At 49.0% G+C, this 26,417-nt stretch overlaps 1 protein-coding gene across 1 annotated transcript; it reads left to right on the top strand.

Moving 5' to 3' along the window:
* Window positions 1–4,791: 4,791 nt before the first annotated feature.
* On the top strand, window positions 4,792–7,651 carry LOC121539881 (tumor necrosis factor ligand superfamily member 6-like). Its single transcript, XM_041848530.2, has 3 exons — window positions 4,792–5,094; window positions 5,895–6,018; window positions 6,940–7,651. Exons 1-3 carry the CDS (start codon window positions 4,822–4,824, stop codon window positions 7,353–7,355), a joined length of 813 nt encoding a protein of 270 aa, XP_041704464.2. The 5' UTR covers window positions 4,792–4,821; the 3' UTR covers window positions 7,356–7,651.
* The last annotated feature ends 18,766 nt before the right edge of the window (window positions 7,652–26,417 follow it).

The raw sequence follows: 26,417 nt of genomic DNA on the forward strand, positions 1-26,417 counted from the left end.
ATTGGCCATAGAGGGGTGGAGTTCCCGACCATACCAGCAGATGGAGCCATAGCTGTCTGGGTTTGCAGCCACCTCAGGGGGATGTAACGTCCCTCCAGGACACAGCCTCTCGTGACATCACACATCCCCCTCCCTCGGGACCGACGTCCTCGTCGGGTAAAGGCAGCGAAGAAGGCATCACGCCGGGAGAGGGCGTCCGCCTTGCCGTGGTGCTTGCCAGACTGCTCTCTCTTCAACTCCTCCAACTCTAGGACCAGGGACTCAGCCTCCTGTTGTCTCTCCTTGAGTTTCTTACTGAACGCATCAGCCTTGGTTTTAGCAGAGTTTAGCTTCTGTTGAGCAGCTTTCAGTTCCTTCTCTCTCTCTGCCTCCGCATTCTTCATCTTGTTCTCCAACACCTTGTACTTCTCCTCTGCCTTCTTCTGGACCTCCTTACTACTGCGCAGGGTCTCCTCACACTCCTCGATGGTCCTGCGCAGCCTCTCCAGCTCCTCCTGTTGCTTAGGGAAGGAGCTCTGTTGGAGTTTAGCCTGGAGGATATCTAACTCTTCTGTCTTCATGTCTAACTGTTGCTTTAACAAACGATACCTCTCAGCGGTCCCCTTCAGACCAGACAGTTCTTTGTCCAGATTCTGTAGCTCCGTCTCTGTGTCGGTCTGGGCACCTGCCATCCCTATCAGAGCCCGGGCGGGAGTGAGTAACTCGGAGGATTGCACCGGAGCCTTCCCAGGATGAGTCTTGCCTCTCCGTTTCCGAGGTACTCGGGTTATCCTCTCCTGAGACTCTCTCCAGAGTGGGTAAAAGGCTGGGCAGTCTCGTCCAATTAGGACAGGGACGGGGAGGGAATCAACCACCCCCGCCGTCGTGTGTATGGTTCCCCGTGTGCTGGTCATTGTAAGTTCAGTAATGGGGTATTCTCTGGTGTCCCCATGGACACAGGAAACTGGGAGGACTTTCCCCGGGGTCAGACACGTTGGGCCCACCAAATCCTTACGCACCAGGGTGGCCCGGCTACCAGAATCCAGTAAGGCCTCCACATCATGGTGATTCACAGTTACCGGGCAGGTGGGGGGGTCGATCTGGGCCGCCATCTACGACTCCCAAGAGCGAGGCAAAACGGTGTGTGGGTGCTGAGCTGGAGGACTCCGCAGTGGGCATAGGTTCATCGGCTGGTTTCCCACACTGCCAGGAGATATGTCCCATCTCCCCACACCGGTAACACTGTCGAGTTTCCCCCTCCTGGTGTACTCTTCTTGGACCCGCCTGGTTTCTGGCTCCCCCTGGAGCCGGGATAAGTCCTGACGTGGCTGGGTTCGAGACCTTGGGGTCCTTTGGACGGGTTCTTCCCATTTGTGGTGGGGCCGCACTCCTGGGGTCTTTTCGGGAAGCATTCAGCATCTCCGCTGTGGCCTGGTACTTTTCCACAGCTTCCACGGTCAGATCAGCCGTGGTCAAGGCCTGTTGACTGATGAACCGTTTTGCCTCATAAGGCAGGGCGCGTAGGTAACGATCCACCACAACGGCCTCCCACCACCGCCGCTGCTGTATTCCTCTGCGGATCCAGCCATTTCCTTGCGAGTCGGACAAGTTCATGCATCTGCGCCCGAGGAGGTTGGTCTGGTTGGAAGGTCCAGCTGTGAAAGCGCTGGGCCATACCAAACTTTGTGAGTCCATATCTGCTGAGGATCTCAGACTTCAGGGCATCATAGTCAGTAACCTGGTCAGGGCCCAGGTCCCGGACAGCATTCAGCGATTCCCCGGTTAGAAAGGGGGGCTAACAGACCAACCCACTGTTGCTTGGGCCAGGCTTCCCTAGTGGCCGTGGCCTCAAATGCATGCAGGTATGCCTCAATGTCATCGGTAGCTCCCATCTTAGATATAAAGTCACTTGCCTTTATTGGGCGGGTATTTTGGACCACCCTCTGTCTCTGCAACTGCAATTCCTCTGCCTTCAGAAGGTTGGCTTTCTTTTGCTCCTCCAAGAGAGCCACGTTTGCTTGCATCTGGGCTTGCTGGCCAGCAACAAGGGCTTTTAATATGTCCTCCATTTCAGTCGGCGGGGAGCCTACGGCCAACTTGGAAAACTGGGTGATCAAACCTTCGGTATCCTCCTCTGACATGCACTATTAACGCTTGAGCGTGCCCGTATTCTCCACCATCTGTGACGTCACGAGAGGCTACACAGCTTTCAGCGGGGTTGTGTAGTCCACGTTGCAGCTAGTGGCCAACCCAGCAAAAAGTCCTTCCAAATGTCTCTCACGTATTTCCACAGGTGCATATATCCAAAGGTGAGTATTTCCCAAAGGTAAGTATCTCCAAATCCTTATATTCCTCATGGAAGTGGACGTGCAGCACTCTTGTCCTCCAGAGAGCCCAGGTTGGAGACTGTGTCTCTTCCCTTCCCAAACCTTCAGCTCATCAGCTCCTCATTTGTTTCAGCTGCGTGGGAAGATTGGCCATAGAGGGGTGGAGTTCCCGACCATACCAGCAGATGGAGCCATAGCTGTCTGGGTTTGCAGCCACCTCAGGGGGATGTAACGTCCCTCCAGGACACAGCCTCTCGTGACATCACAATACACACTACCGTTAAAAAGTTTGGGGTCACTTAGAAATGTCCTTGTTTTCGAAAGAAAAGCATTTTTTTTGTCCAATAAAATAACATCAAATTGATCAGAAATACAGTGTAGACATTGTTCATGTTGTAAATGGCTATTGTAGCTGGAAACGGCTGATTTGTTATGGAATATATACATAGGCGTACAGAGGCCGATTATCAGCAACCATCAGTCCTGTGTTCCAATGGCACGTTGTGTTTGCTAATCCAAGTTTATTATTTTAAAAGGCTAATTGATCGTTAGAAAAACCTTTTGCAATTATGTTAGCACAGCTGAAAACTGTTGTGCTGAAGCAATAAAACTGGCCTTCTTGAGACTAGTTGAGTATCTGGTACATCAGCAATTGTGGGTTCGATTACAGGCTCAAAATGGCCAGAAACAAATAACTTTCTTCTGAAACTCGTCAAGTCTATTCTTGTTCTGAGAAATGAAGGCTATTCCATGCGAGAAATTGCCAAGAAATTGTAGATCTCGTACAATGCTGTGTACTACTCACAGAACAGAACAGCGCAAACTGGCTCTAACCAGAATAGAAAGAGGAGTGAGAGGACCCCGGTGGACAACTGAGCAAGAGGACAAATACATTAGAGTGTCCTCAACTGGCAGCTTCATTAAATACTACCCGCAAAACACCAGTCTCAACGTCAACAGTGAAGAGGCGACTCTGGGATGCTGACCTTCTAGGCAGAGTTGCAAAGAAAAAGCCATATCTCAGACTGGCCAATAAAAATAAAAGATTAAGATGGGCAAAAGAACACAGACACTGGACTTTTTATTTTACTGCATGATATATATATATATATAATAAAACGTTTTCACAAAGTTTTTAATGACACTGTAATAAACTATCACTGCATGTTTAACTCCCATTTTCCAAGTCTGTGAGCACGTGTGCATGTGCATGCGAGCGTGCATGCATGTATGAAAGTTTGTGTGAAAGTGTAAATTAGTTTCTCTCTACTATGAGCTCGTCATGAGCATGGCCTTATTTCTATTATAGCATGTTGGATGACTGTCATTCATATTCCATTCACCCAGTTCAATGTAACATCAATAGGTTGAGGCTACTACATGATACTCTATGCACTCTCCTCCTCTCACCTTTTCCCTTCGTTTGTGGACTTCAATGAACAACACATCAGCTATGTGACCAGGCGAAAAAACCTTTCCAAGCCAAACCATGTCATAACCGCTACACACAGCCTACATCGTTGTCCCCATATTAGCTAAAGTAACGTCCTAGTCAACATAGCTAATAGAACTAATGCGTTAGTAAAGCCGCTACAATCATGCCGTAACATTACAGTGTATAATCTGTAAGCAGTTACACCGGCGGGCCCCAGTGGAAAATTAATTAATACCAAAAGCTTACCTTGACTTGGAAGAGTTCCAGTGTTGTGTTGGATAGTCATAGCCAGCCAGCTAGCATAGCATCCCTCTGTTTGAGCAGGGTGTTTGAGTAACTAAACTAGCCAGCTGCATTTGTTAGCTATGTAAGTGAAACTGAAAGTGAAAAGAAATGACAAAATCTCTCTCTCTCTCTCTCTTTCTTCTCCATCATTTTTGAAGAAATTAATTTGTTGAAAACTGTTCAACTATTGTCTTTCTCTCTCTTTGAGTCAACTACTTACCAAATGTTATGCACTGCAGTGCTAGCAAGCTGTAGCTTATGCTTTCAGTACTATATTCATTCTCTGATCATTTGATTGGGTGGACAACATGTCAGTTCATGCTGCAAGAGCTCTGATAGGTTGGAGGACATCCTCCGGAAGTTGTCATAATTACTGTGTAAGTCTATGGAAGTGGGTGAGAACCAAGAGCCTCCTAGGTCTTGTGTTGAAGTCAATGTACCAATTATTTGGTGACGTGAATATATTTAGTATAGTTTTATCTAAAAGGGATAACTTTTTCAATGTTTTACCATTTTTCCTCCTCTGAGGAGTCTCCACTGGAGCTCATCATTATCTACTTGTCCTGCAACAGCGCCAGTAACCTGGCTAAGTTTCATTTTGAGAGAGGAGCGGATGGAGAGCATGAGTGAGAGGTGGTGTTAGCTTATCACAGACCCACCCAGTGTGTGTGGGTGGAAGCTGTGGGTTCCAGTTGCTGAATTTTTTAAAGACTGAGGTGCTCAGATAAAAGCACACACCTCCTGCACACAGAGGCGACACACACACTCACGCTCCTCTCTCACACACTCTGCACCATGAACGGTACACAGGGCTATCCATACCCCCAGGTGTTTCTAGTGGACAGTGGTGGAGGTCCACAGCCGTCGGTCCAACCTCCAGGCATGCTGCCCTGCTGGTCCTTCCCTCCTGCTCACGAGAGAGTGAGGGAGCGGGGCAGGGCCAGGGGGGTTGGCTCCTGGAGCCTGGCTGTGGCTTTGCTGTTTCTGCTGCTGCTGGTGTTTGGGGCTTTAGGACTGGGTGCCTACCAGATAATCAAGCTACAGACTCAACTCGATGGGATACAACAGGTGAGGGTGGGTGTTTGGGTGGGGCTCAGTGTTTGGGTGGGGTTCTCCTGGAGCAAGTCTGCTCTCTGATTTCCATTTGTATCAAAGGGTCTCTGTATCTTGTCACTTCTCTGTCTCATAATGTTCTTTCTGTATGATCTCAGAGCATCTCTCTTTGTTATGACACTGCACTGATCCTCTGCCAAAACCATCAATGAAATAGACACATTGAGGAATTTGTGGTAGTTCATATTTAGTATCTCATTGCCTTTCATTGTTTTTGTTGTTGGCTAAAACATCTTAACTTACTGATGAGGAAAACAGAGACATATAGTAACAAAATGCAACATTGTAGCAACAAGAAGAAAAAACTATGAAACTAAAAAAGATGCCTCCTACCATTTAATTATCACCTTGATGATTATTGTGACCACTGGAAAGGGAGTGGGAGACTGGTGAGGGGTAGGGGACAGACAGACAGACAGGGGTAAAGTGTAGATGGAAAATAGGCAAAACAGCCTTTAACTTTTCTTGCTGCCTCTGCATCTCAGATTATTAAGTAGCAGTGACATTTAAAGACCTCAGCCAAGACCGGAATCTGTTCAGAGTTGTGGTCACCAGTCCAGCAGTGCTACAGGAAATTCATCACTCACACATTCAGAGAAGAGCTGATGTTCAGTGTATCTTACCGCAAACTTTCTTAACCACAAAATGTTATATTGATGCGAAAAATCTTGTGTGTACTTGTGTGTGTGTGTGTGTGTGTGTACATGTGTGCTAATGTGATGTGGCAATGAGATTTCTCTCTTCTTTTTTCATAGGAAATTAACATTGAGAGTGATGGTTGTGCGCCTGAGAAGCTAGTGGGTGACCTTCCAGAGACTGATCCAGAGACTGATCCAAACAGAGGGAAGACAGCCGGCAGACCTGCAGCACATGTCATAGGTAAGCTGGGGGCAGAGCCGGCCCTAGCCACTAAGCGACATAAGTGACTGCTCAGGGCCCCGCGGCTACTAGGGGGCCACAGACCCAAACAAATTCAAATCTGGGTTTCAAATTACAGTTGAGAGTTAGAATAGTAGAATGCATAAGGTGCAATTTCTAAATTTGGTTGTGCATCAGCAATTTTTATTTTGTTATGTCAGTCACTGACAGTCTCTCAATTAGCCCATGTCAGCCAATTTTTAATGTATTGATAAGTTGGTCTAGCCAGCTATCTAAACTTGTAGTAATCATGGTCGATTTACCGACCAGGCACGCAGGGCACGTGCCCAGGGGTCCTGACCTCCAGGGGGCCCACATTGACTTTGTTAGTCACTCTCACTCAGATATCATATTAACATGGCATAAGTAAGGGCAACATGTGTAGAATTACAGGAAATTAGCTTCAAAACCGATTTTTTTTTATCTCCACCCTATGGCAAAATGAGTAGAGTTGCAGGAAATTAGCTGTAAAACTGCAAAATAACTCTCCGCCCCATGGCAAAATGATTAGAATGAAATGAAATTAGTTATGAAACTGCAAAACTCTGCTCTCCACCCCATGGCAAAATGTGTATAATTGAATTAACTCTAAAACTTCATTTTTTTTCTCTCCGCCATCAAAAGGGGGTCCACTAAAAAAGGGGGGGGCAACAAAATTTTTCTTAGGGCTCCCAAAAGGCTGGGCCGGCTCTGGCTGGGGGCAGGTTAACTACTTTGTTTCCATGTGTAGGCTTTTGCTCCAGTCTTGCTCTAACACACCTGATTCTAGTAATCAGCTGCTCATCAGGACCTTGATTAATTGAATTAAGCATGCACTTCTGATGTACAATAGGTTCAGTGGAGTGTCATCTCTAACGCCATTCTCCCTGCTGTCTCCCTCAGGCCGGATTGAGAAGGATGTTTCACAGAATACCTTGCGTTGGGAGCCCAAGGCGGGGCGGGCCTTCACAGAGGGGGGCGTGGTCTATCGTGACGGCGGTCTGCAGGTCAACGAGACTGGGCTCTACCACATCTACTCCCGGGTGCAGTTTGAAGCCAATCACTGCACCCCTACAGACACCTTGGTTCACTCTGTGTTTGTGAGAAGGCCAGGGAATCTCAAGTCTCTCACCCTGATGGAGGGGCACAGGGAGAGCTACTGCAGCCTGGGCTCTCATGGGTTTGTCTGGACCTCGGGGAGTTACCTGGGATCCACACTGAAGCTGGAAAAGCAGGACTGGGTCTATGTGAACGTCTCCCATCCAGCCATGCTCAGCCACGCTCATCATGCCAGCTTCTTTGGACTCCACAAGATCTAGAAAACAGGAGGAGATCTGTTTCATGTCAATTTTCTGGCAAATCACCATTATATTTTGGCAGAACAGTAATGGCAGTGCAATGAGCATTCATTTATTTATTTGTGATGTTAGAACTGGAGTGGGTTTCAACTGATATTTCAATCCGAGAGAACCTTAACACTAATATGCTGGTGAGGAAAGTGGTATTAAGTATTTATTCTGATAAAAATCTGACACTGATGATCCCAGCAGCAGGTCTGAATGTATATTCATTAGAACACAGATAAATAATTTGCATGTTTGGGATTTTCTATAATGTTAACGGGTATACAGTGTTCTATTGTAATAAATAAGTATTTTAAAGAGTTCTGACATTTTTAGGTCTTTGTCAGATGTCTGTTTGAATGTCGTGAGTGTCCATGCTTGCAAAAAGGAGGACCATCAGTGTTCTTTTAATGTGTTAGGGTTAGGGTTAAGGTTATGTCTACACTCTTAGAAAAAAGGGTTCAAAAGGGTTCTTCGGCTGTCCCCCTTTTTGGTTCCAGTTAAAACAGTTTTTGGTTCCAGGTAGAACCATTTGGGATTCCATGTAGAACCCTCTGTGGAAAGAGTTCTACATGGAACCCAACATGGTTCTACCTGGAACCAACAAGGGTTCTTCAAAGGGTTCTCCTATGGGGACAGCCGAAGAACCATTTTAGGTTGTAGATAGCATCTTTTTTTCTAAGAGTATAGGGTTAGCATTGAGCCAGGGTGTGGACATGAGTTTAGGGTTAAGGTTATAACTAGGGTTAGGGTTGAGCCAGGGTGTGGATGTAGGAGACATGAGTCCGGCTCATGGTTGCCCATGGTCTCTTGATAAGGTAGCGCTGCCTGCGACTTAAAAATCAATGCAAGAGAATTGGCCTGCCAGTGTAAAGGCAGCCCAAAATACACAGAGGCAACAGTATCTGAGTGTGAACTGAGAGACAGTTTAGTTCAGTAGCGGTGCGTGGGTAAAATCACTGGGGAAGCCAGAAAGAAAAGCCATATTACAACCTATGTGTTGTGACAATTGCGTTGTTTGCTCTATAACCTGTTAGTTCGCCTTGCGACCGTGGTACTGTATATAGGCCTAAAGGACGAGACAGCATAAGATAGATGGCCTACACATACAGAGACAGAGGGGCGCTGTTTCCCTCGCTCGGATGCTTTCTCCATTGAAATACACTACTAAAAAAAATTAAGGGAACACTAAAATAACACATCCTAGATCTGAATGAATGAAATAATCTTATTAAATACTTTTTTCTTTACATAGTTGAATGTGCTGACAACAAAATCACACAAACATTATCAATGGAAATCAAATGTATCAACCCATGGAGGTCTGGATTTGGAGTCACCCTCAAAATTAAAGTGGAAAACCACACTACAGGTTGATCCAACTTTGATGTAATGTCCTTAAAACAAGTCAAAATGAGGCTCAGTAGTGTGTGTGGCCTCCACGTGCCTGTATGACCTCCCTACAACGCCTGGGCATGCTCCTGATGAGGTGGCGGATGGTCTCCTGAGGGATCTCCTCCCAGACCTGGACTAAAGCATATTCAGGTCTGGGGAACGGGCGGCCCAGTCCATAGCATCAATGCCTTCCTCTTGCAGGAACTGCTGACACACTCCAGCCACATGAGGTCTAGCATTGTCTTGCATTAGGAGGAACCCAGGGCCAACCGCACCAGCATATGGTCTCACAAGGGGTCTGAGGATCTCATCTCTGTACATTTACATTTTAGTCATTTAGCAGACGCTCTTATCCAGAGCGACTTACAGTTAGTGAGTGCATACATTATTTTTATTTTTTCATACAGTCCCCCCGTGGGAATCGAACCCACAACCCTGGCGTTGCAAACGCCATGCTCTACCAACTGAGCTACATCCCTGCCGGCCATTCCCTCCCCTACCCTGGACGACGCCGGGCCAATTGTGCGCCGCCCCATGGGTCTCCCGGTCGCGGCCGGCTACGACAGAGCCTGGATTCGAACCAGGATTTCTAGTGGCACAGCTAGCACTGCGATGCAGTGCCTTAGACCACTGCGCCACTACCTAATGGCAGTCCTCTGGCGAGCACATGGAGGGCTGTGCGGCCCCCCCCAAAGAAATGCCACCCCACACCATGACTGACCCACCGCCAAACCGGTCATGCTGGAGGATGTTGCAGGCAGCAGAACGTTCTCCACGGCGTCTCCAGACTCTGTCACGTCTGTCACGTGCTCAGTGTGAACCTGCTTTCATCTGTGAAGAGCACAGGGTGCCAGTGGCGAATTTGCCAATCTTGGTGTTCTCTGGCAAATGCCAAACGTCCTGCATGGTGTTGGGCTGTAAGCACAACCCCCACCTGTGGACGTCGGGCCCTCATACCACCCTCATGGAGTCTGTTTCTGACCGTTGAGCAGACACATGCACATTTGTGGCCTGCTGGAGGTCATTTTGCAGGGCTCTGGCAGTGCTCCTCCTGCTCCTCCTTGCACAAAGGCGGAGGTAGCAGTCCTGCTGCTGGGTTGTTGCCCTCCTACGGCCTCCTCCACATCTCCTGATGTACTGGCCTGTCTCCTGGTAGCGCCTCCATGCTCTGGACACTACGCTGACAGACACAGCAAACCTTCTTGCCACAGCTCGCATTGATGTGCCATCCTGGATGAGCTGCACTACCTGAGCCACTTGTGTGGGTTGTAGACTCTGTCTCATGCTACTACTAGAGTGAAAGCACCGCCAGCATTCAAAAGTGACCAAAACATCAGCCAGGAAGCATAGGAACTGAGAAGTGGTCTGTGGTCACCACCTGCAAAACCAGTCCTTTATTGGGGGTGTCTTGCTAATTGCCTATAATTTCCACCTGTTGTCTATTCCATTTGCACAACAGCATGTGACATTTATTGTCAATCAGTGTTGCTTCCTAAGTGGACAGTTTGATTTCACAGAAGTGTGATTGACTTGGAGTTACATTGTGTTGTTTAAGTGTTCCCTTTATTTTTTTGAGCAGTGTATAAAAAAGTATGGCATGTTGCAGTTTATGCTTAGTCAGTAGAACTGACAGTCATCTAGTAGAACCTATAGATTAATAGATCCAAGAAAATGTATTTCACATAGACTTCCAACAGTGTTCACATTTGCAGTTCTGGTTGGTACCTTATAAAACAGAGGTGTCAAACCCCGAGCGATAACTGGATGACTGGATGATGTTACATTGTGTTGTTTAAGTGTTCCCTTTATTTTTTTGAGCAGTGTACATTCAGCCTCTTGTGAATTGAAAGAAAATTATTGTTAAATTTTTTGGGGAAGCCTGGCTTCCCATGGCATCCTGTCACGAACAGAAGAGGACCCAAGAGCGCAAGTTCAAATTCAGAGTTCTTTATTCAAGGTTACAGGCGGGAAGAGGAGTCCCAGGGGTGTCAGGGGTCTTTCAGGGTCCTCCTGTGGGTACCTGTGCTCCGGGGGTCACCAAATGTCCGGGGGTGTCCAGTCCAAGTGCTTAGTGTGTGTGTTCCCCAGTGATGGAGCGGCGTATCGGGCTGAGGGTGGTGAAACGTCTGGGCACGCTCATCTGGTGGTCGGAGACCTGGGGGAACACACACACACAACAGCAATATGAATGGCAGGCAGAAGTACAGATCAGGGCTGGGCAAATATCGTGGTGAGAGACAGAAGGCAGAAACGAGTTACCGGAGGGGCTGAAGATCGGAGAGTAGTCGAGGTCCAGAAGGCAGGTTGGGATAGACGGGGCAGTAGAACAAGGAGGCAGTCAAGAAAGGATCGGTATCACAAACAGGAGTCAGAGCGCAGACAGGCAGGTTACTGGTCCGGGTTTGAAGACGATCTGACAGGGCTTTGGCTGAAAACCAGGGCTTGATATACTGGGAGAGGTAGTGGGGAAATGCAGTTCAGCTGGCAGAGTAATTAGAACAGAGTGAGGCAAGGTGAGGATGGTGAGTGGGAAATGCAGTGCAGCTGGCCAGGTAACAAGAGCAGAGCAGGGCAGGTGGAGCTAGTTAGGCTGAGTAGAGAGAGAGGGAGGTGAGCAGAGTGGAAGATAATTGAATGCAATTAATGTTGCTACCAGGGAGAGAGAGTGCTCATGACAGGACCCCCCCTCCAAGGGACGGCCCCAGAAGTCCCAAGAACAACATCATGCCGGGAGGGTGGAGGGGAGCAGGCGGGCGGGTCAGAACTCCTCCGAGGCGGTCCGAGTGAATCTCCTCATCCTCAGAAGGAGCTGGAGGGTCACGGTCGGGAGACAGGACAGGCACTGAGACAGGAGCAGGGCGGGCCGGGACGGCTAGGAACCCCTCTTGGACGGCCCCTACGGATTGCAGGCTGATCAGGATGTAGTCGGTGGAAGTCAGTGATAAGGGTCCGGTCCACTATCCTCCTGGCCGGGATCCAGGTCCTCTCCTCTGGACCATATCCCTCCCAATCAACGAGGTACTGGAGACCCCTACCCCTTCGCCTAGAGCGGAGCAGCCGCCGGACGGTGAAGACAGGACCGCCATCTACGAGGCGCGGAGGAGGTGGCGCCCGGAGCTGCAGGGACCAGGGGACTTTCATGGACCGGCTTGACCTTGGAGACGTGGAAGGTGGGGTGGACCCGCATGGAAGCGGGCAACTGAAGTCGGACCGCCGTTGGACTGATGACTTTCTGCACAGGAAAAGGACCAATGAAGCGAGGGCCAGCTTTCGTGATACAACCCGCAGCGGCAGATCCGGGCAGACAGCCAGACCTTCTGACCAACCCGGTAAGTAGGTGCTGGGGTCCTCCGTCGGTTGGCACCGACGGCGTAGCTGGTTCCAGACTTCAGGAGCACAGTGCGAGCCTGGGCCCAGAGTGCGGCGGCAGCGGCGGGCATACGCAAGAGCAGACGGACAGGTGGCATCCGCCTCCTGGCTGGCAAACAGTGGAGGTTGATACCCGTAGACACACTGAAAGGGGGAGAGCCCGGTGGAGGAACTGGTGAGTGAATTATGGGCATATTCCACCCAGAGCAGGTGTTGAGCCCAGGCCCGGGGATTTTGGGAAGCCACACACCTCAGTGCCTTCTCCAGCTCCTGGTTCATGCGTTCAGTCTGGCCGTTTGACTGCGGGTGGAATCCAGACGATAGGCTGGCGGTGGCCCCAAGGAGATGACAGAACTCCTTCCAAAAGGTTGCTGAGAATTGCGGGCCCCGGTCTGACACTATATCCTGGGGTAGGCCATGGATACGAAACACATGTTCCAGGACCACCTGGGAGGTCTCTTTAGCAGAGGGTAGTTTGGGAAGGGGCACGAAGTGGGTCATCTTACTAAAGCGGTCAACAATGGTAAGGATGACTGTGTGTCCGTCAGAGGGCGGAAGGCCCGTAACAAAGTCCAGTGAAACGTGGGACCAGGGCCTCTTGGGTATGAGTAGGGGTTGCAGCAACCCAGCAGGAGGCTGGTTGGGAGTCTTGTTTCGGTTACAAGTGGGACAAGCTCGGATGAATTCTCGGACATCCCGTCTCATCCCCCGCCACCAGAACCGCTGGCGGACCAGATGAAGGGTGCCCAGTGATGCCGGGATGACAGGCCAGACGGGATTCGTGCCCCCACTGAATCACAGGTGACCTGAGATTTGCTGGAACAAACAGACGGTTGGGGGCGCTGGTGCTTGGACCTGGCTGGTCCCGAAGAGCCTCCATGACCTGCTTCTCGATCTCCCAGGTGAGGGCCGCTACGACCAAGTGGCTGGGAAGAATGGGAGCTGTCATGGCGGTGGTCTCGTCCTTCTGAAACATCCGGGAAAGAGCATCAGGTTTGATGTTGCGAGATCCCGGGCGGTAGAAGAGCGTGAAATTGAAGCGCGTAAAGAACAGAGACCACCGCTGTTGACGGGAGTTCAGCCTCCTGGCTGTTTGGATATACTCCAGGTTCTTGTGGTCTGTCCACACTACGAATGGTTCCTTTGACCCCTCTAACCAGTGCCGCCATTCTTCAAGGGCGAGCTTGACAGCCAACAGCTCGCGGTTCCCAATGTCGTAGTTGCATTCGGCAGGGGTTAGCCGACGGGAGTAGAAGGCACAGGGGTGCATCTTGCCATCCTCAGCTGCTCTTTGAGAAAGCACTGCACCCACTCCCACGTCCGAAGCATCTACCTCCACCACAAACTGCCTTGCTGCATCTGGCATCTGGAGGATGGGAGCAGAAGTGAAACATGTCTTGAGGATATTGAAGGCCTTATCAGCAGCTGATGTCCATTGGTACGGTTGTTTAGTGCTGGTTAGCGCCGTGAGGGGTGCAGCCACTGTGCTATAGTTTCTGATGAATCTCCTATAAAAGTTGGCAAGCCCAGGAACTGTTGCAACTTCTTCCGAGACTCAGGAACTGGCCAGGAAGTGACAGCCGACACCTTCGTGAGATCCATCTGAATGCTGCCCTCGGTCACCACATACCCCAGGAATGAAACGGTCTTGGCATGGAACTCGCACTTCTCTGCCTTCACGAAAAGAGAGTTCTCCAGCAGGCGGCGCAGGACCAACCGGACGTGGTGCGTGTGTTCTGACAGAGTCTTTGAGAATATTAAAATATCGTCAAGGTACACAAATACGAACGTATTTACCATGTCCCTGAGGATATCATTCACTAGGGCTTGAAAAACTGCTGGGGCATTGGTGAGGCCGAAGGGCATGACGAGATATTCATAGTGGCCGGTTGGTGTGTTGAACGCTGTCTTCCATTCGTCTCCCTCCCTCATCCGCACCAGATGGTAGGCATTGCGAAGGTCCAGCTTAGTGAATACAGTGGCTCCCTGCAGCAGTTCGAAGGCAGACGAAAGTAAGGGGCAGTGGGTAGCGATTCTTAACCGTGATGTCGTTCAGACCCCGGTAATCTATGCATGGACGAAGAGAACCGTCCTTCTTGCCGACAAAGAAGAATCCCGGCTCCTGCGGGGAAGACGACGGTCTAATTATCCCGGAGGCAAGAGAGTCATTAATGTAGTCCTCCATGGCCTTTCTTTCCGGGGCTGACAGTGAATACAGAGCGACCCTTGGGAGGTGCTGTGCCAGGCAGGAGATCAATCGCGCAGTCATAGGGTCTGTGTGGGGGTAGAGATGTCGCCTTGGATTTGTTGAACACCTCTTTCAGGCTGTGGTAACAGGCCGGAACATTGGATATGTCGGAGGTAGCGCTAGATCCTTCCCGGTGAACGGGCAGGGTGGCCCCCCTTAAACAGGTCTGGTGACAACTCCTTCCCCACTCACGGACTGTTCCTGTCTCCCAGTCGATGTGGGGGTTGTGCTGACGGAGCCCACGGGTATCCAAGAATGAGTGGTTGGCCAGGTGAGTGTAGGAGGTGAAACTGGATGGACTCCTGGTGGTTTCCTGACAGCAGGATTGTCACAGGGGCGGAGATATGAGTGACAGTGCCAAGATGATGCCCATCCAGGGCTCGTGCAGGAATGGGTTGTGTCAGTTGATGATGGTTCACGCCCAGTTGCTGTGCAAGCTCAGGGTCCATGATGTTTGCTTCGGCTCCGGAATCCACAAGGGCGGCCAATGTATGAGTCTTGTCAGAAAGCTGAAGGCGGAGATGAAGCAGGGTCTTTCGGATGGAGGGAGACTGAAGGCTTGTTGAGCTCACCCGGATCTCCCCCTACACCTGGTGAGCTGCGGCTTTTGCCGGACAAGTAGCGACACGGTGATTCTCGCCACCACAGTAGAGGCAAAGGTTGGAGCTTAGACGGCGCCACGCTCCTCGGGAGTCAGAGAGCCACGGCCAATCTCCATGGGCTCAGGCTGATTGAGTTGGCTATGGGACTTGACAGGCAGGGGCTGGACAGAAGCGGTATCGACCCGAGTACGGATGGCAGGTTGACTGAGACGGCCCTTCTCCCTCCTCCGGGTCTGTATACGGCTCAATGCGAACGGCAAGGTCAATGGCGGCATCAAGCGTTGAGGGCGGGTCATGGGAAACAAGCTCGTCCTTGATATAGTCCGGCCAGGCTATGGAGGAAGGCTTGCACCAGTGCCTCTGGGTTAAAACGAGCTTTGACTGGCCAGGGTACGAAAGTCAATGGAGAAGTCTGCCACTGTCCGATTGCCCTGACGGATGGTGAGCAGAGCTTGTGGCAGACTTCGGCTGTTGGCGAGCCTAGGTCAAAGACCTTTAACATCTCCTCCTCAAAGGCACTGAAGGAGGCACAGGCCGGGGGTTTGCCGGTCGATTCCGCCGTTCCCACAACCCGAGCCCGACCGGTGAGATGCGTGATGACATACCCCACCTTGGCTCCCTCTGCTGAGAAAGTCCTGGGCTGTAGTGCGAACTGGATTCGGCAGCGTCTCAAGAATGGTCCTACTTAGCTTCTTGGTTGCCACCAAAACGCCCCGGTTCCCAATCCTTGGTTCAGGAGCGTGGGGGATCTGGTGGCAGCACTGCCGGGCCTGGAGCATTGGGGACCTCCAGCGTGGAGGGATGAAGGAGTATCGGGGTACAGGAACAAAAGGACCAGATGAATACACACCACTGGTTTAGTTGTGTGGGGGGGGTTGAATCTGCATCAGAGACAGACAAAACGACAGACAGACAGACAGGCCCACCTAGTCCCCCCTTCCCCCCTAGCTCACATTCCATCCCCTGTGAAAGTCACACAGGAAGTTAGAGCAGCATCAGAAGAGCGCTCTGTTCTTCTCTGAGGTCTGGCTGAGCGCTCTGACACTGCTGCGTCCCCTCGCCTGTGCCTTCAGTGTTATCATACAGTGTGTGTGTGTGTGTGTTTGAGTGCGGTGCGGTGCAGTGCAGTGAAGTACAGGAGAGGCAGATGTTAAATGTTGCAGTACTGCATCTGCCTCCATCTCACTGCAGTTGCAAAAGTGGTCCGAAACGTATATTTTGTAAATGTTTTTGTTGATGTTTTTCTATTTATTTTTATACTTCCAAAAATAACAACAGATTGGAGTATTATGGTAAAATAAGCAATTTTACATTAGAATAGGCCTTTAAACTGTTACATTGACTGATAAAATGTACTCTTAATTCGACCGCTAAGATATTTTATGTTAAAAATAAATCAGTGAATGGTTCCTGGTACAGAAAAGGTTGGGAACCGCTGGCTTACACAAAAAATGTATGCACGCATGACTGTAAGTCGCTTTGGATAAAAGCGTCTGCTAAATGGCATATTATTATTATATTATTATTATTATTATTATTATTATACTGTACACTGAAAAAATATATATAGTTACAGCTCATATAAGGAAATCAGTCAATTGAAATAAATGTATTAGGCCCTAATCTATGGATTTCACATGATAATAATAATATAATATGCCATTTAGCAGACGCTTTTATCCAAAGCGACTTACAGTCATGTGTGCATACATTTTTACGTATGGGTGGTCCCGGGGATCGAACCCACTACCCTGGCGTTACAAGCACCATGCTCTACCAAATGAGCTACAGAGGACCACCCATGACTGGGAATACAGATATGTATTGTGGTCCTCTGTAGCTCAGCTGGTAGAGTACGGCGCTTGTATCGCCAGGGTAGTGGGTTCGATCCCCGGGACCACCCATATGTACAAATGTATTATTATTATTTTTATCTGTTGGTCACAGATACCATTAAAAAAAGGTAGGGCCGTGGATCAGAAAACCAGTCAGTATAAGGTGTGACCACCTGTCACGATCGTCAGGGAGAGAAGTAGACCAATGCGCAGCGTGTTGAACGAACATGTTACTTTATTATATTAAAGCACGAACAAAAACAATAAACGACTCGTGAAGTCCACGGTGACAATGACCGAACACGGAACAAGAACCCACAAACACAAAAGGAAAACAGACAGTATAAATATGGCTCCCAATCAGAGACAACCAGCCAACAGCTGACACTCGTTGCCTCTGATTGGGAGTCACTCAGGCCAACATAGAAATACACAACCTAGAACCCCCAACATAGAAATAGAACACATAGAATGAACACACCCTGGCTCAACATATAGAGTCCCAGAGCCAGGGTGTGACAGTACCCCCCCCTAAAGGCGCGGACTGCGACCGCGCCTCAATAAGAGCAAAACAGGGGAGGGCTGGGTGGGCATACCTCCTCGGCGGCGGTTCTGGCTCCGGCCTTGCCCACCACCCTCCAATAATCCCCCCATAGCGCCCCTGGTCCGGTCTGGCCCCGCTAACTGGAGCTGACCTGAACGTAGCAGGAACGGCTAGCTTCAGCTCCGTTGTGGAGCAGTTGAGCGGTACCTGATTTGGCACCGATGACCCAGGCACGGGTTGTGCCGGACTGACGACGCGCACCCCTGGCTTGGTGCGTGAGGCCGGAACGGACCGGACCGGGCTGACGATGCGCACCCCTGGCTTGGTGCGTGGAGCCGGAACGGGCCTCACCGGACTGACGACTCGCACCCCTGGCTTGGTGCGTGGAGCAGCAACGGGCCGGACCGGGCTGACGATACGCACCCCTGGCTTGGTGCGTGGGCCGAACGGGCCTCACCGGACTGACGACTCGCACCCCTGGCTTGGTGCGTGGAGCAGCAACGGGCCGGACCGGGCTGACGATGCGCACCCCTGGCTTGGTGCGTGGAGCCGGAACGGGCTTTACAGGGCTGACGACTCGCACCCCTGGCTTGGTGCGAGTAGCAGGAACGGGCTGGACCAGGCTGACGACTCGCACCCCTGGCTTGGTGCGAGTGGCAGGAACAGGCCGGGCCGGGCTGGCGACTCGCACCCCTGGCTTGGTGCGAGTGGCAGGAACAGGCCGGGCCGGGCTGGCGACGTGCACCGTAGGCTTGGTGCGAGTGGCAGGAACAGGCCGGGCCGGGCTGGCGACGCACACCGTAGGCTTGATGCGAGTGGCAGGGACAGGCCGGACTGGGCTGGCGACGCACACCGTAGGCTTGGTGCGTGGAGCAGGAACAGGCCGGACTGGGCTGGCGACGCACACCGTAGGCTTGGTGCGTGGAGCAGGGACAGGCCGGGCTGGGCTGGCGACGCACCCCGTAGGCTTGGTGCGTGGAGCAGGGACAGGCCGGGCTGGGCTGGCGACGCACACCGTAGGCTTGGTGCGTGGAGCAGGGACAGGCCGGACTGGGCTGGCGACGCACACCGTAGGCTTGGTGCGTGGAGCAGGGACAGGCCAAACCGGGCTGTGGAGACGGATAGACCTGGAGTGAAGAGCGGCCACAACCCGTCCTGGCTGAATGCCTACCCTCACACACTCTGTGTGAGGCATCCGCACAGGACATACAGGGCTGTGTACCCGTACTGGCATAACAGCACGTGACACTGGAGCAGGATATCCGGGACCGCGGAGAGGCATTGGAGACCACGAGCGTTGAGCCGGCACACTCCGTCCTGGCTGCATACCCCCCTTCGCACGACACGTGCGGGGTGCTCGCACAGGACGTACAGGACTATGCCGGACCACTCGTGGCACAGTACGCCGCTCCGCATACCGCGGAACCTGCCCCGTCCCATGCTGCCATGCCTGAGTACGGGAAGTTGGTTCCGCTCTCCATCCAGGCTCCGCCAACCTGCCTTCTGGCCCCCCTAACCCGGTGGCCTCCTCTCCAAATCGCCCTGTGGCAGCCTCCTGCTGCCCAGCCGCCCATGCCGTGTGCACCCCCCTAAAAATCTTTTGGGGTTGCCTCTCGTCCGTCCGACGATGGCACTGCTGACGCCGCTGCTCCTCTCTCGCCAGGGCCTTAATCCTAGCCCAAGGTCCCTTGCCCAGCATGTCCTCCCAGGACCACGATTTGCCCACCTGGGCCATCGCCAACCTCTCCATCTCCTTACCCGGCGCTTCCTCCCATGTCCAGTCTGCCTGCTCCTGGACACGCTGCTTGGTCCTTTTATGGTGGGTTCTTCTGTCACGATCGTCAGGGAGAGAAGTAGACCAATGCACAGCGTGTTGAACGAACATGTTACTTTATTATATTAAAGCACGAACAAAAACAATAAACGACTCGTGAAGTCCACGGTGACAATGACCGAACACGGAACAAGAACCCACAAACACAAAAGGAAAACAGACAGTATAAATATGGCTCCCAATCAGAGACAACCAGCCAACAGCTGACACTCGTTGCCTCTGATTGGGAGTCACTCAGGCCAACATAGAAATACACAACCTAGAACCCCCAACATAGAAATAGAACACATAGAATGAACACACCCTGGCTCAACATATAGAGTCCCAGAGCCAGGGTGTGACACCACCATTTGCCTCATGCAGTGCGACACATCTCCTTCGCATAGAGTTGATCAGACTGTTGATTGTGGCCTCTGGAATGTTGTCCCACTCCTCTTCAATAGCTGTGCGAAGTTGCTGGATATTGGTGGGAACTGGAACACGCTGCCGTACACCTCGATCCAGAAAATCGCAAACATGCTCAATGGGTGACATGTCTGGTGAGTATGCAGGCCATGGAAGATCTGGGACATTTTCATCTTCCAGGAATTGTGTACAGATACTGTAGATCCTTGCGAAATGGGGCTGTGCATTATCATGCTGAAACATGAGGTGATGGCGGCAGATGAATGGCAAGACAATGGGCCTCAGGATCTCGTCACAGCATCTCTGTGCATTCAAATTGCCATTGATAAAATGCAATTGTGTTTGTTGTCCGTAGTTTATGCCTGCCCATACCATAACCCCACCTCCACCATGGGGCACTCTGTTCACAATGTTGACATCAGCAAACCGCACGCCCACACAACGCCATACACGCGGTCTGCCATCTTCCCGGTACAGTTGAAACTGGGATTCATCCGTGAAGAGCACACTTATCCAGCGTGCCAGTGGCCCTCGAAGGTGAGCATTTGCCCACTGAAGTCGGTAACGACGCCGACCTTCAGTCAGGTCAAGACCCTGATGAGGACAACGAGCATGCAGATAAGCTTCCCTGAGATGGTTTCTGACAGTTTGTACAGAAATTCTTCGTTTATGCAAACCCACAATTTTATCAGCTGTCCGGGTGGCTGGTCTCAGACGATCCTGCAGGTGAAGAAGCCGGATGTGGAGGTCCTGGTCTGGCATGGTTACACATGGTCTGCGGTTGTGAGGCCGGTTGGACGCACTGCCAAATTCTCAAAAACTACAGTTTTATGGCTTATGGTAGAGAAATTAACATTCAATTATCTGGCAACAGCTCTTGTGGACATTCCTGCTGTCAGCATGCCAATTGCATGCTCCCTCAAAACTTGAAACATCTGTGGCATTTTGTTGTGTGACAAAACGGCACATTTTAGAGTGGCCTTTTATTGTCCCCAGCACAAGGTGCACCTGTGTAATGATCATGCTGTTTAATCAGCTTCTTGATAAGCCACACCTGTCAGGTGGATGGATTGTCTTGGCAAATTAAGAAATGCTCACTAACAGGGATGAAAACAAATTTGTGCACAACATTTTAGAGAAATATGCTTTTTGTGCATATGGAACATTTCTGGGATCTTTTATTTCAGCTCATGAAACATGGGACCAACCCTTTATATGTTGTGTTTATATTTTTGTTCAGTATACATGATGCTAACAAGGCATAGGAGAGTATGTTGCTATTCATGATGGAATTCAGTGTAATTGATTACATTGGAAAACTTCTCATTTAGGATTAGGGTTAAGGATAAGTTTGGTCGCATATGCAACAAAATATTTAGCTGTGTGACCAGGAAATAAATATCCCAGATAATTGTTGTAATGATAAGGCTTCCCTGTACCTTTGTTTCCGAGTTCCCTAGAGAAAAAAGCGAGCACAGATTTGTTAGTGTCATGGCTACAGTGAAAACGGGTTGCTTCTAGCCCAACCAGGTCAAACGATCTACCCATATTAACGGCGGAGCATTTTACATTCATAAACATTTTACATTCATAAACCATGTCATGGGCTGTTCTAAAAGTACTTGCGCGTTGTTAACCATTTGTTTACACTTTGTTCAGTCATTTTACCTCCTTGGCTAGCTAGCCAACAACCTGGTAACTTCATCAGTATATCCAAATATTTGGGGGAACAGAAAGAAAGGAAAAAGGATAGCTTCTTCTGGAGATCTTCTTCTTCTTTGAGATTGGGTTGGCGGATCGCATCCAACTTTTAAGGCGCATACACCGCGACCTACTGTACTGGAGTGTGAGGCCAGTCACGGCCTACCTACATTAAATTATCTTCATTAGTCCTGTTCCTCTAAGAAAGTGAAAGAGCACTAGACACCACTTCCCTCCCCTTTCCTCCCCCACTACACCACCCAAACCCCAACTCTGTCCAGCCTCTCTAACCCTTTCACACAATCTCTCCCTATCTACATCATACAGTTCACAAAATGTAAACTATGCTCCACCGTTTCCTCCACTAAACACTCATCACACAGACCTGTTTCATGTCCTTCTACACCCCCCCTCCCCCAGTGGTGGTTGTCCCACTGGCTATCCTAAGTTGAATGCACCAATTTGTAAGTTGCTCTGGATAAGAGCGTCTGCTAAATGACTTAAATGTTAAATGTAATGTCTCCCTATCATCCACAACGTGGCATTCAAACCTGTGTGCCCTACAGCACCCGATGTCACAGGAAGGGCATAAAAAATAATCAAGGACATCAACGACCCGAGCCATTTCCTGTTCACCCTGCTATCATCCAGAAGGCGAGGTCAGTACAGGTGCATCAAAGCTGGGACCGAGAGAATGAAAAACAGCTTCTATCTCAAGGCCATCAGACTGTTAAATAGCCATCACTAGCACATTAGAGGCTGCTGCTGCCTATTGAAATCACTGGCCATTTTAAGAAATGGAACACTAGTCACTTTAATAATGTTTACATATCTTGCATTACTCATCTCATATGTATATACTGTATTCTATAATATTCTACTGTATCCTATCCGACCTGCCGTCGTAACACTACTACTCAACACTGCAGCCGAATCAGAGCAGATCACCACTCTGAGTGGTTTCACCTCCTCCACCCATCTCAAACCTATTCTTCAGGAGATCAATGATCATAGCAATGAATGAATGACAGATCTCTTGCATGTCATCATCACAAACCTGACGTTTTTTAAGAGACATTGTACAATGCATCTCAATAGGAAAATAGTGCTTTTACACAATGTAGAAACCTAATATTCCACAAATGACTTCAAAAGTAGCTAGAAATCATATAGGCCCAATATAGGCTGTATCTCAATCAATTTAAAAATATATATATTTTCTGGTGCTCCTAAATTTCATGTGGTGCTCCTAACTTTTCTAAGTTGTGCTCCTACCTTTTTTAAGTTGGGAGCACCAGTGCTATCAATTATTTTATTGTATTATTTTGCCCTGACCCTAACCCTAACCACAGGCTCATATGGTACTCTAACATCAACTGTAAGGGAGGCAGAGACCATGCAGGCCATGGTATCTAACTACCCACACATTCTACCTGAAAGTCAACATTCAAACCTGAACCTGTGTTATCAACCAGCTTGTCGAGCAGACTTTTATCCAATGCAACTAGTATTATTACATTAACACACACGTTACACACAGTATACATTTCATATGCAGGAATCAATACCAGAACCCCACTGTAGATTTGCCTAGGTACCAGTCTGTCTGTGCCATAATGCCACTCCTTGACATGGCAAAGACTTGACATGATCGCACAAAGAGATCTGGGACCAGGCTAGCCGTAGATGTGACCAACCAGGTAAACAATTCAGGTTGTCTGCATGCCTAAAGATCATGGTACAGTAGCTCTCTGAGCTAAAGCCTAGGCATTAACTCTGGGAGCTAACACACGTCTGCAGATCTATAGCTGGCATAAAAAGCAGCTGCTGCAAGAATTCACTTTACTTTATACAGCTTAAATATGTCAGGCTGCCATTGACATATACACTGTCACGCAAGTCTGCAATTGACATCAATGCAAAACTATGGACCTCATTTACTCATGGATCTGAGAAAACTGGGTATATATTTGCTATAGCTCCACCTAGTGCCCACTGTATTACCTTCACCTACCCAGTCCTGTCAGATTGTGAAGGCAGAAGGAAGGAGACAATTTATCTGATGAAATGCAGTGTTTCCTCAGTCTCTCAGTCTATGGCGCCATCTGTCTGTCAGATAGGGAACCACCAAGACTCTTCCTAGAGCTGGCCGCCCGGCCAAACTGAGCAATCGGGAGAAAAGGGCCTTGGTCAGGGAGGTGACCAAAAACCTAATGGTCACTCTGACAGAGCTCCAGAGTTCCTCTGTGGAGATGGGAGAACATTCCAGAAGGACAACCATCTCTGCAGCACACCAGCAATCAGGCCTTTATGGTAGAGTGGCCAGACGGAAGCCACTCCTCAGTAAAAGGCACATGACAGCCCTCTTGGAGTTTGCCAAAAGGCACCTAAAGGACTCTCAGACCATGAAACAAGATTCTCTGGTCTGATGAAACCAAGATTGAACTCTTTGGCCTGAATGCCAAGCGTCACATCTGGAGGAAACCTGGCACCATCCCTACGGTGAAGCACAGTGGTGGCAGCATCATGCTGTGTGGATGTTTTTCAGCGGCAGGGACTGGGAGACTAGTCAGAATCGAGGGAAAGATGAACAGAGCAAAGTACAGCGAGTTCCTTGATGAAAACCTGCTCCAGAGCGCTCAGGAACTCAGACTGGGGCGAAGGTTCACCTTCCAACAGGACAACGACCCTAAAAACTCAGCCAAGACAACGCAGGAGTGGCTTCGGGACAAGTCTCTGAATGTCCTTGAGTGGCCCAGCCAGAGCTCGGACTTCAACCAGATTTAACATATCTGGAGACCTGAAAATAGCTGTGCAGCGAAGCCAACCTGACAGAGCTTGATAGGATCTGCAGAGAAGAATGGGAGAAACTCCCAAAATACAGGTGTGCCAAGCTTGTAGCGTCATACCCAAGAAGACTCTAGGCTGTATTCGCTGCCAAAGGTGCTTCAACATAGTACTGAGTAAAGAGTCTGAATAGTTATGTAAATGTGATATTTCAGTAAAAAATATATATTAATACATTTGCAAAAACCTGTTTTTGCTTTGTCATTATGGGGTATTGTGTGTAGATTGATGAGGGAAAAAACGATTTCATCCGTTTTAGAATAAGGCTGTAATGTAACAAAATGTGGAAAAAGTCAAAGGGTCTGAATACTTTCTGAATGCACTGTGTTTAGGCTTGCCATAACAAAGGGGTTGAATACTTATGGACTCAAGACATTTCAGCTTTTCATTTGTAATTAATTAACATTTCTAAAAACATAATTTCACTGACAATATGGGCCAGTGACACAAAATCTCAATTTAAACTATTTTAAATTCAGGCTGTAACACAACAAAATGTGGAAAAAGTCAAGGGGTGTGAATACTTTCTGAAGGCACTGTAGCTTGTTTCAGGTCACAGGTTCAGGAATGGCTGAAAAATCACAACATTTACCTAAAACTAACTCTGAAAATAGCACTGTTGGGTGACTTGGAAAGCCATAGTCAAACAATCAATAATATAATACTCTTAGTAAAAATATTCATCTTTAATTTACACTCTGTAGATACTATGAGATTAGAAAGGTTCAGAACTTTTGTGAAACACAGTTTAAAAAGATATGGCACGTGGAAATCATAACAGGTTGGTCTACAGGGATAGATGGGAGGGGTTGAGGGTAGCTGAAGGGTGGTTATGACTGAAAACACTACACAAAATGTATACCTGATGTGTCTGAATATTATCTATCCATGTGTAATAAGTAACTAATGTAAAAAAGGTACCATGTCTGTAAAATATATATAGGATGTACATGTAAAAAAATTAATAATAATTAGAGTCGATTGACACACTGTTGCATCAATCTAAGTAACATAATAAAATAATCCCCAACAAAATCCGTCAATTTATGCTAGAGATATCTGCATTGAATGCTTCTCAATCCACCGCATCAGCCGATGTCACACTTCCGCATCTGCGGTGGAAGGTGGGAGAGCTAGAGCGGTGTTTGTCAGACCATGAGATATTTTTGCTCTACGACCCCCACAAGTGTCAGGGGACTCGACTGAAGTCGGTACCGTCGATGTGCCAACTTCTGTTTGTAGCGTCCGAACAGTTTGGGCTACAAACTAATGTGACCCCACTGTGGAAAGGGGTCATTCTCACAAACACGGTGGTGTTCTCCGTTTTGGACTACGACCCCCACAAGTGTCATGGGACTCGTCTGAAGGTAACCGGTATAGGTTTTTAAAAATGAATGGAAGTATGAAAGTAGTCTTGTGCCTACCCAAAAAAGGGGTTAAATACTGTATATGTAATATATATATATATATATATATATATATATACAGCTCTGGAGAAAATTAAGAGACCACTGCAAATTGTTCTTAAATCAGCATCTCTACATGTATGACAGCCATTCCATTCCAGTGTCTGTTGAATTACAACACAGGCACACCTCATTCTACTGAATTAGGTACTGATTAGGTGATCACCTGAACCAAATCTTATTTAACGAGGAAAAGTATAAAAACCACGGCTGTGGTCAGCACTATCCTCTTGCAATAGGACCAGCTGGATGGCAAAAACAGTGCTAATAGTCCCTCAAACGTGTCATATTAATCAAAAAATAACTATTGACCTTGCCGAAAGTTTTGAGTGAGGAAAAAAAGGGTTCAATTCTGGCTTTACAGAGGGATACAGTGAGCGTCAGGTTGCTTCCATCCTTAAAATTTCAAAGACGGCGGTTCATAAGAACAAGGTCAAGTAGCAGACATTGGGGACAACAAAGCTACAGACCGGCAGTGGGCGAAAACAACTCTACTGACCGGGATGACCGCCAACTAATTTGAATGTCACTCAACAACCGTAGGATGACATCAAGTGACCTACAAAAAGAATGGCAAACGGCAGCTGGGGTGAAGTGCACGGCGAGGACGGTTCGAAACAGGCTCCTAGGGGCAGGGCTAAAGTCGTGCAAAGCTAGAAAAAAGCCCTTCATCAATGAGAAGCAAAGAAGAACCAGATTGAGGTTTGCAAAAGACCATAAGGATTGGACCGTAGAGGTCTGGAGTAAGGTCATCTTCTCTGATGAGTCCAATTTTCAGCTTTGCCCAACACC

This window comes from Coregonus clupeaformis, chromosome 26 (genome assembly GCF_020615455.1).
Source record: "Coregonus clupeaformis isolate EN_2021a chromosome 26, ASM2061545v1, whole genome shotgun sequence".
NCBI classification, from domain to species: domain Eukaryota; kingdom Metazoa; phylum Chordata; class Actinopteri; order Salmoniformes; family Salmonidae; genus Coregonus; species Coregonus clupeaformis.

Excerpts from the sequence above, each read along its gene's own strand:
- LOC121539881 (XM_041848530.2), top strand. The coding sequence starts at position 4,822 with ATGAACGGTACACAGGGCTATCCATACCCCCAGGTGTTTCTAGTGGAC. Across the intron at positions 5,095-5,894 it reads AACTCGATGGGATACAACAG|GAAATTAACATTGAGAGTGA; the intron begins GTGAGGGTGGGT and ends CTTTTTTCATAG. Across the intron at positions 6,019-6,939 it reads ACCTGCAGCACATGTCATAG|GCCGGATTGAGAAGGATGTT; the intron begins GTAAGCTGGGGG and ends TGTCTCCCTCAG.